This window comes from Aplidium turbinatum, chromosome 8 (assembly GCF_918807975.1).
Source record: "Aplidium turbinatum chromosome 8, kaAplTurb1.1, whole genome shotgun sequence".
In the NCBI taxonomy this organism is placed as follows: domain Eukaryota; kingdom Metazoa; phylum Chordata; class Ascidiacea; order Aplousobranchia; family Polyclinidae; genus Aplidium; species Aplidium turbinatum.
Window position 1 is genome coordinate 17,856,529 of NC_137479.1, and position 11,174 is coordinate 17,867,702.

General features: G+C 37.8%; 1 protein-coding gene across 1 annotated transcript; it reads left to right on the forward strand.

Moving 5' to 3' along the window:
* Positions 1–1,208: 1,208 nt before the first annotated feature.
* LOC145775599 (uncharacterized) lies at positions 1,209–4,262 on the forward strand. The gene has a single exon (XM_082586915.1). It carries the CDS (start codon positions 1,253–1,255, stop codon positions 2,930–2,932), a length of 1,680 nt encoding a protein of 559 aa, XP_082443041.1. The 5' UTR covers positions 1,209–1,252; the 3' UTR covers positions 2,933–4,262.
* The last annotated feature ends 6,912 nt before the right edge of the window (positions 4,263–11,174 follow it).

Sequence of the window (11,174 nt, forward strand, 5' to 3'; positions counted from 1 at the left end):
TGCGCCCTCCTATTTAAAAGAATAACCGCGATTGAAAATGTTCATACATGTCAATGCGCGCGCGCACATCCGTTGCAGACAAGCCCATGACAAGAAGTGCTCGCCTTTTCTAAAGCAGCCAATCAGAAAGCTTGGGGACGAAGAAAGAATTTTTGTCGATTTGTTGGTTGGTGACCTGCGACGTCATGACAGCTTTAGAGTTTAGACTGAAAGCGCCGTCTTACATAGTTAAGTACGTGAAGTTTGTTATGCAGGATCAAAGCACACCAGAAGCGTACTGTGTTTCTGTACTGTAATGTGAAAAAGAAACTTTAGCTATGTCAAATTATTATCAACCTGTTTGCTTTTATGATTAGCTTTTGTTCTACGCATACGTAAAAATAAAAATCCGTGTGTGATCTGTTTCACGGAAATAGCTCGAATTTCGTGTCATTGTGTGCTGTTCTTGTAGTGCCATTTTCAAAGGTATATTAATTTGCCTTGTGTTGGTACTAAATTTGACAATATAAAGAGGGTTTTTTTGCAGCACTCTAATAAGTCTAAGAAGTTTGTTAGGATGACAATCGCGGAATAAGCCGTTTATTGATTGGTTGGTGTACCTAAATTAACATAGAACATCTATTTAACAGCCTTTTAAGCTAGCCGTCTGATAAGTTATCGAGAATCAGTTTTTGCAAGGTTCATTATTGCATGTACTGTAATAAACTAATAACAGGTAAAGACAAAAGCATGATCAATAAATTAGCATGCTAGGACAAGGAGGCAGAGAAGAGACTTTGCAGTCGTCCAGTCGAGCCACCACCTTATGGAAGGATTTTTATTTCATTGGTAGCTAGTCTGACGATTAAAACCAAGCAAGTCCGAAATAAATCAGTTTTTGTAGTCCATCAAATTTCTAAAAGGAAAAAATGTGTCAACAAAAGAGCTGTGTAGTAAGGCAGAACTGAAAGAACAAAGGGTGTTGTATGCGTAATCCTCTGAAGTCTTAGAAGTCACAGCTTGTGTGAGCACTTTGGGGTCACGACTCACGTCTAATATTTTAATGATTGATTTAGTTGCAAAACTTCATAATGATTGGAAAATTCCTTTATGCCATGACTTGTAGTTTGATTAAGTGCTTGAATTGAGAAGCGCTGAGTAGCAGTGTTTTTTGTGTTGTAGGCTCGTCCAAGAGTTTCATTTTTTCATCATTTGTGTTGACAGCTTTGTTGTAAAAAGTTGATTGTAAATGTGTAGTTAAGCTGTCAAAGTAATGGATTGTGCAACCAATTTAGATTCGCAATGGGAAGGCCAACACTCTAACAGGAATACTATTTACGTTGGTGAAACACCAAACAGCATTTCCTTTTCTGGATGCGGCTTTCTTGGCGTTTATCACATTGGCGTTGCTAGCTGTCTCAAAGAACATGCTCCAAAGTGGGTAAACAATTTAGACCGCGTGTATGGGTGTTCCGCAGGATCTATAATCGGAGCTATGTTGCTTTCTGATGTGTGCTTTGGTGAAGTTTGCAAGCAGACTATGGACATTGTAGTGGAAGCCCGATCCCATCTTTTGGGCCCATTCAGCCCACGATTTAAATTGTATCAAAGTCTTTTAAAAGGGTTTCGCGAAGGTCTTCCTGAAGACGCCCACATCAAAGCAAACGGAAAGTTGTTTGTTTCGTTGACAAGGGTTCATGACCTAAAGAATGTGATTGTGAGTGAATATAACACGAGAGAAGAGCTTATTCAAGTGCTCATGTGCAGCTCGTTTGTTCCGTTCTACTCGGGTCTTTTCCCACCTCAATACAGAGGTGTGAGATACATGGACGGCGGTCTCACCAATAACCTACCTTCTGAAGTTGACACGATCACTGTTTCGCCTTGGTCTGGAAGCAGCGATATTTGTCCTCAAAATGACGAGTCTACCTCTTTGATTGATCTCAGTTTTGTGAATCAAAGCATTCAGATGACTGCATCAAACATTTACAGGTTGTCAAGAATGTTTTTCCCCCCTCATCCTGAAGTGCTCGAGGATTTTTGCAAGCAGGGATTTCGAGAAACAATTCAATATCTGCGCGATCATGGGCTGTTTGAAACTGTACAGCCTTTAAGAAGAAACTTATCTTTTTCGGCTAAGCTTCATAAAGTCGAGGCACGAAGGCGAATGACTCGTCGCTTGTCGTACAGCGCAAGATGCTTGCATGAAAGAGATTTGGAAGACAAAGGCACTGGAATTTCTGGTGAGGAAAAGAAAAGCAATTTTTCGCAGTCTCTTGAAGAATGTGGCTTGAATTGCCAGTTGAACACCATGTCACTGGAGGAATGTTTTGACGAGAATGAAAACGAGTTAAATGATTCAGCTTCAACTAAGTCCAAACATTTAAGCACACTTGATGTCTTAACTGTAATTCATGTTTATCCCATTGAAAAAGATCACGAACTTCGAGTGCAATTACAACTTCCTGCCCCAGTGTTGGAAGCATTAGAAGCTGCATTAGATAATAGCAGCATAACGTGGAGAAGGCCTTTAGCCAAGATATTGTCCACTTGCCGCCAGTCATTCGTTTTTCGCATACCGCTTGAGAAAACGTACTCCACTGCCTGCTTTATCTTGCAGCACGCTGAAATGTTTCCTCAGGATGTCAAATGGCTGGTCTCCCATCTCAAACAACTGGTACACAAGTTACAATGTTACTTTAAATGTGCTGAACAGTTGCTAACAGAAAAACTCCGAAATTGCGGCGAAAATGCTCAAAAAGAAATAGCTGTGATTGCTGAGCATATGAACATCGTCATTCAACTCCTGCTGCAGACATTAATGAAGCGAGGCTTTCCATTTTATCCTACTTGGTTATTATCTCGAGATGCTAAAAAAGTGACTTGTGCTTCAACCAGTACTTCGTTTGATCCAACAGTAAGCCCATACCTTCAAATGATATCAACCAGCTAAATACTTCAGTATTCACTTTTTGCTCGATGTTTATTACCTCAATTATCCGTTACCCATAGGTCATTTCATTTGACCATAGAACAATGGCTTAGTACAGCAAAATTAGTTGCAACAAATGCTCAATGGAATGTAAATGCTTTTCTTCCTTGACAGGAATCGTTGCATCCAAATCCACTGCATAATATGTGCTACAGCAATGCCGCGTTGAAGTGCAATATATTTTATAGTGTTTAGAGGCAAGACTGTACTTCATAATTTAGTTTTCCTAAAGTTGACTTTAAAAGACGTCCCCCTCGCAATAAAAAGATTTGATTTTGAAGCATAATTATTCGTCTCATGTGAAAAAACGCAATTTCGTTTTGTTACAAATTCTAATCATTCAAATTTTTAAGGTTTTTCTGAAAATTTTTGTTTCTACCAAAAACAGAAACGTATCGACCAACCGTATGTCATTATTTCGTTTGTAAATAGCATAAGTTGTGTAAAGGGTGAAGGGATTTTTTCACATGCTCTCTAACCTGTGACGATTCGACATGTTTCAGATTGACTGCAATGTCGTGTGTGTTTGTCCACCTTGCTTGAAGATATGTATTTTTTTTTGTTTCTGTGCTCACAGTTTTGTCATAAAACCTCAAACACTGACCATGCCTGTCGATATTTATCACTGTGTCACGACTGACGTCGAATTTCTGAAATGGAACATCTGTAATAATGCGTGCTCTGAAGTCTGGTTCGAGACGTCACTTACTTTTAAGGCAAACCTTTTCTGAACTGAAGAGTTTTGCCAGTTAATGACAGATGTCTACTTGCTTTTCATTTATTCATGTCAATCGCTGAAATGTACGACTAAGGACTGGTTTGTCTTACCTTTCTGGTTTATGTCTTTCTGTATCTGTATGTATCTCACTTAATGTTGTTACTTTTTGAGCATTTTTTGTTTATTTTGATTCTCCACGTGCACTTTGCTGATCAAAAATAAACATTCTACTGAAACGTCAAATAGTTTACGCACGTGACCGAAACTGCGGGTTCACAAAGCCTGGATTTTCTATTTTTTCCCAACAGAAGGAAAAAAACTTCAGTATCAACGATCACTCAACAGCGGCGCCATGTATCGAAGGCAAGACATGAAAACTGTCACACAGCTAATTTTACATACGGTAATACTGTAAATTATTATGATTTTTGTGTAAGCTATTTGTTGTGCTTGGTGATTTTCTAAAGGCTTCGTGCCTATAACTGGACAGTGGACACTTATGGTATGCATTTTCAGTGCTTTCCTTCAAAATTTAATTTTGATAATACATTTACTATTCTAACGTGAAATGAATACTTGTGTCATGTGAGTTGAAGCATGGTTGAAGTCTTGATAGATCTCGGTGTGGACCAACTGACCAGTAGCTTGTGCGCACAAAGCAGGTTAAAGTGAGTCATCGTCTGGTGACGTCCGCTGTTGGGAAGCAAAACAGTAAACAAACTTTATATCCGTTCTTTGTAGCCAACCTTGCAAATGCGGTAGAACAATGACTTAAATTTCCGATGTTCCGTGCGCGTGTGCAAAATCAGGCCACGTATTCCTTTTTACGGGAAACCATTGGGAACAAAGTGCAAATTACGCGATTTGTTTTGCTGCTTCAAGGCTTTGTTTATCTATTGTAGTAATTCACTACACAAGGTCGGTTTAATTTGCATTGTTTCGATTTTGAGAAACATCAAAACGATGTAAAAATAAATCATCACAAAAGAAATGAGAGTATTTAAAAGGAAAGATATTTGATTTAATTGAATCTTTATCGGACTGGGAAAGCTTCTTGCAGAGCTTAATCCTGGCAATTTCGCCTACTTGTAGAGGCTGTGAATCACTAACGCAGACCCGGTCGCAAGTTTTGAAAAAGTACCATTAAAAAATCCCCTTCGAACTTTGTTAGGTAATTACGGAAGAAAAAGAAGCATAGCAGTGGTGGGAATCAAACCCATGTCAATGCAATGACTACCACCGCCCTAACCCTCCGCGCCAAGGCAACTAGTGGCAACCGATGAGTTAATTTAACTATTATTTGCCTTTTTCCTTTGTTGCTCAAAGGGGTGTACCTTTTAGAAAGTTGCGGCCCGGTCACCGAGATTGACAGAGTGAAGTTTCCGATTGTTGAAGTCTAGTTGCCGAAGAATTATTTCATCCGTAAGATGCCGCTAAATGGACAGCAGTCCTTAACGTGCGTTGCTCAAGCGCACACTCCGAGAGTCGAACCTGTGCCGTTTGATCTTGAAGCTTCTTCGTTCCAGATGTTACGTGCTAACCAACTACCAACTGAGCTAGTAGGGCGGACTTTGTAAGCATGTTCTCACCAGATTGTAACAACACTACTTTTTACGTTGATTCAACGTCTGCAGACGTTATTGCTAGCTCAGTTGCTTTAAAGTGGTGTGCAGCTTAACCTCATTAGCCTTTTGTCATTTGGACCAATCAAGAAAAAGCAAACAAACACACGCCCACAATTCAAATTCTTCATCTGGGTCAAATTCTTTTGTGGTTCAAGTGGCGTTTGCTCAAGATTTCTACGATTTACTGATGACGTCAACTTTTTTGTGAAGATAAATTGCAGTGGTTTGTTTTTGTTTCTGGCGTAAAATCCTTCTGCTTGTATCAGATAACGTAAACACCTGATGTAGACGTTGAATCAATGCAAAAAACAATCGATTTGCTGCCTAGGTGAAATTGATGACCTGACTGCAAGCCAAACGATTTACAAGGAAATAAATGCAAAAATGAATGATGTAACTCTGCAGCGATTAGGCATTCACTCCAGCAGCTTCGCCTTACTCAGGAGCTTAGCCAGCACAAAATTTCGGGGTGGAGGGGGCAAATGAGCAATATGATGCGTGTGAGCGAGCCCATGTAGGGGACCTTCCCCAGAAGATTTTGAAAAAATCTTAAAATTGCGTATTTAAGAGTGCTTTCAGCCTAAATCCATAGCACAACTTTGTCAAATGATGCTGTAACAGAAGGTGAAATGTGAAGAGAGGGGCGTTGGTCGAATATTCGGCGGTGGTCGAATATCATTGTGGCAGAATTAGTGGTGCGATACTGACGAGCCCAGCCTCCTGGGCGAAACACGGTGTCTATCGCTGTCAATTCTTGCTACAAATCGGCTGCCGAGAAACATACAGAAGGTGAAATGTTTATTCAAAATATTTTGGAGGGAGGGAATTGCCTCCCCCCTCCTTGACTGCGCCCCTGCCTTTACTATGATTTTCGTACAAACACAAATATTCGGCAAGTTGGCTTTCTATGGCCTTCGCCATAAACAAAAAGCTACGAATATTCGTACAAAAACATTGCTTGTACAAATATTTTATTTTGTTCGTGAAAAATCGTTTTGTTTTGTGAGTTACATAGAGTTTCATTTGCTGCTAAAAGCGAAACTAAGTCTATTGCAAAGAGTTTTCTGTATTTTTAATATCTCAATTAATATCCGAACGTTTACATAACGTCATACAAAATAACAAATAAATTGAGCTTATGTGAGATTGGATTGATGTAGTTTTGAAATAAAACCTGAGGAGCATACCTGTGGTTATTAGAGATCCATGCCGACGAAAACATGATCTTATACTTTTGCTATGCCACCTGACAGCACCATTTTACAGGAATATTTATACTTCATACCTACATTTTTGTTGAAAATGCTCTCAGAATGCACCAAATTCAAAGTAATTTTTCAACTTTTTCTGGGGGACGCCCCCCAGACCCCCGCCGCTGGGTGTCGTCTTAGGAAAAAACGCCGTCGGGCTTCGCCCGCTGGTCGTGAAACCCCCCTTCCAAAATTCCTGGCTACGCTACTGTTAATGCCCCCCCCCCCTTGAGAAAATCCTGCGTACGCCGCTGGACAGCTATTTTTAAGAATTTATTTTTGCACGATACTACCTAATCTCCAAACTACAAAGAATACCAGATTCAAGCAAGCCGACATGATTGTGTTTTCACTGGTTATTGAAATTCCTTAGAGTTCCAGTCACAGATTCCCCATTTTTTATAAAATCTTCCACAATAAATGAACGGTGTTTGCCGATCCGGACCATTTTATACATTGATACAGAATTTTAAAACCTTGCATTAAAAATTATTTATTTATAAAAACTAAATCTGAAAACACAAATGGTAAGTTATTAGCTGCAAAATGTTGTTTCAACCACCTGTCATATAATTAAAAAGCAGCTTCTTGCGTTTTTCCGGTGACTGCAGACTAGGCTACCACAAGATGTTGAAAATGATAAGCAGTTTCATTTCCGACGTCTCGAAAATAAAGTTGTCTGGTGATCGTTATTTGATGAGCAACAAATTATTTTATATTCTAAAATGCGGTAGGTGTTTGTGCCGGATCCTGTAAAGTACTTTCTGTTGAAACCTCAACTTTTCAGATCAACTTCTACAATTGAATTGTTTTGCCTCAAGTTCGCTTCGCAAAAACAGCTCAATCAAATACATTGCAATGCAGAATCACTCTTTCAATAGCTAGGTAGGCTATGCTTTGTTTCAGATGTTTGTTTTTGATGTTACTTTGTGATACTTTAGAAAAAACAGAACGTTTGTTTTTATTCTTGCTCGCCCTCGAGTGAATGCGTAATATTTAATAAAATAAACGCTAGAGAGCGCAATCTTTTCTCAAACGTTTCTTCACTGTATATTAAATAAAGTGATGACCGCAAGGAATCGCTGCACCAGTGGCACGGCTTGGTGGCAAGAAACCAGAGCAATTTGAATGTAGACATTGTAGCTCTCGTCAAAGAGATTGTCAGACTAAGGTGGGAAACACTGTTGTAGGCCTTCTGTTACGCGCACATCCCGAGAGTCGAAACAACGCTGCTTGATCTTGCAGCTTTTTCGTTCACGAAGTCACGCGCTAGCTAACTGGGGCTATCCGAGCTGAGTTTATGTAGGCTACTAGGCTCGGAGTCGGCCAGTTATAAACCGAGGAGTCGGGGTCGTATATTTTTCACTCAACCCTCCAGTCCTGTCAAGGTTGCTGAGTCGGATAGATGTTGGCGTGTCCGAAGTCGGCCAGCTTTAAACCCGGGAGTCGGAGTCGTATATTTTTTGCCCGACTCTACAGCCCTGAGTGTATGTTTTTTTGTTCTTTTTTTTAATATAGACATTCTTGTCTGATACAAATAAATAATAGGCCTAATCATAAAAACTTTTCCCTCAGGTGTGTGGCAAAATGGTTACAGAAACAAATTGAGACATCATGCGGTTGTGAAAAGTTTCAGATAATTACACTATGTAACGTTAACGAGCAACTTATAATTACAATTGTTCCGAGTTGATTGGCGGTGCCATTCTCACAAAAAGCATGTGATTGGCTTTTGGACTGGAACAACAACGATTGATGTTTGTAAAGTTATAATAAAAACTACATTTAGTTTGTTTTTCTCATGTGTAGTCGATTGCTTTGAGCGCATCAGAAAATATTCTCCCATTGGTCTCAAAAAAATTAAGATTAAGTTTATCACATTTTTGATCATTTCTGAAAATATGCATCTTAAACAATTAAATTAATTATTAAATACAGCATGATAATTATTATAGCTTATTTTGGTAGGTTAGATAGACAAACTATTTATTGCTTTAAATAGATTTTGCTGAAAGAAATCTTTGAAAGTCTTTCCAGTTTTCAAACTGTCTCCTAAAACCCCATAGATAGACCGTTGCTTAAAATAAGATAAAAAAATAAATGAAAAGGCACTTGACGAACAGCCTACAACATGACTTGTAAAATATACAACTGTGCCTTTATGTTGCTTTTTGACTTGGGTCGCAAAGTGATGTCGAGTTGCCTACACAACTACAAAACCAACATGATACCGGTTCAATCCCCACCCTGTAACTTCTTAATAAGCTAATACAAAACAAAGGGGTCAACTACTCATAAAGAAAAACTTGTTGTGTCAGTAAAGATGCAAAACAAGAAAAGTCAAAAAAATTATTTTTCCAATCCAAAGCATCACAAAAATTGTTTCATATCATCGCTGGTTGCATGCTGCGGTTATTTATCCTGTTCTGTTTCATTTCTTACGTAGGCCTATTTATCAATATAATTGACACTAAACGCATCAAAACAAAATCTTTGGGCAAACAACTATTTATGGCAATAAAGCCTTATCGATTGAAATTCCATATCAACACGTCAGTGTATTACGGCAACATTATAAATTAAGTCGCTATTAAAATAAAAGGGTCACTTTAGATTGATGTCGTTAATATAAAGGTTGTTCAGAAGTCCTTAATGCCATAACGTTTTTTTTTTATAAGATTGCATAGTGTTACTATACTGTTTTGACCGGATAGCCTACAAGATTTTTCAGAAATAGAAAATACTGTCTGCAGTTCATTTCAAAACTTTGCTATTTTTACATTTTTTATACGCTACACTACAGGTTAATATAGAATTTAATATCTACCTAAGCTATTCATGCAGACATTTGTGTTGTTTTGTTGAGTAGCTACCGTTGATATCATCAGCATCAGTAGTTTAATTGAAGTGAAATAATAGCCTAATAGTCTTGACATCGTATAATTTATAATATATTATATAGCCGCATATATCCGCAGTAAAAATCATATTTCTTTGCGTTGTAGGCCTACTCTGCAAACAATACACTTTTTTAGTCTTCAAAACAGAATTAGCGTCTGATTTTGATCTTGGGCGAGAAAAACGGAAAATGGCACGTATTTCAGATAGAATTATATTTCGGTTTAGAAAATGCTTTTCATTATAGTTTACACAACACATTTCCGTTTTAATAACGAAAAATTGATCTTAATCTTTTCTTTTAACCTTCCTTCAACGCCATATTTTGTTATATGCCTAATTCCATCCTCCAATAGTAGTAACAAGATTTTCATGTACAGTCATGATAATCCAATTCTTTATTCAACTTTCCCAGTACAAATGGTGGTGTGATGAAATATGGGCTTTTGTTGACCATGTAGGCCTAATGTAAAAAAACAAAAACTGTTAAAAACAAGTTGATTGAGGTAGGCTACAGACTCATAGCAAACAAAATGTCATGTTAAACTTTATTTTTGAACTCTTTCGTTCTGAGATATCACCGGTTATGCTGTTTATACAATAACTCACATGTCGTAACACTGTAACTAGTACAGTGGGCAACGGTAAACAACCTGTTACACGACAAGTCTAACTCATACAGTACCTAGCTTATTGTAAATTTCTTGACGAAATTAAATGTCTAAAGCTAATTAAAATAGATGAATGTATAATACAGTAGCACATATTGCTTTAACAGGAGCTGTGTACTTATTCTTAGTTACTGGGAAACGCTTTATAAAGAAGCCAGCCGTACGAATATTTCTACCTTTTATTTTGCAGAGAGGTGGACAGCTAGAACATACAATTTTTTCTCACAAGAAAATCAATAAGTTTAAAACGTAATTTCTAGAAAAACTCGCTTTTTACATGTTGATTAATTAAAGTAGTGAATATTTAAGCAGGGATTTTCAGATAGCTAAGTTGTAGTCGCAGTGGATACAGTTATAGCAGAGGTCGGTAACCTTTTTTAACAAAAGAGCGATTCTGCTATGTTTTTCTGCAGATATAACCAGCAAAGAGCGACAAAATGTATTATGCGTGTTTCGTGGTAGCTTTAAATAGACTAATAAAACTTGACAACCATACGACATTTAACGTAATATAATAACATAAAAATAAACTAAAAATCACAAATGTTTTCAGCCATACTAATGTTAGCCCTTTTCAAGTAAGCAACTGACTGATGTTTTACATAAATTGAAATTACAAACTGATCTACTGTACATACTCAAAAATCGAAAAAAAGAAACGCATAAGAATGAAGCCGCAAGGCAGTGGAGAGGCAAAATAACATGACGCTTAACTGTGGAAGGAAAAAAAATCACACATCAATGACGCAAAAAAAAAGTAAATATAGATCAAAACAGCGTTTCTCTACTACCTTAACAAATTGACTACAGTTTTAGAAATTTTCGATTTAAGTATTTCAGCTATTGTATTGTTCACTTGTTGTTCATAAAACAAACAACAAAAAATTACTTCAAGCTGGAGAAAACCAAAAATCTGTCATGAATACTTCTCACAATGGAGTCACGCACGTGTCGAACAATCACATCAATTCGAGCAAAATAAACGAACGGCGTCGAAGCGCGATCGAGCACCTCGAAGGTAGTAGAAGATACTCACTGCTG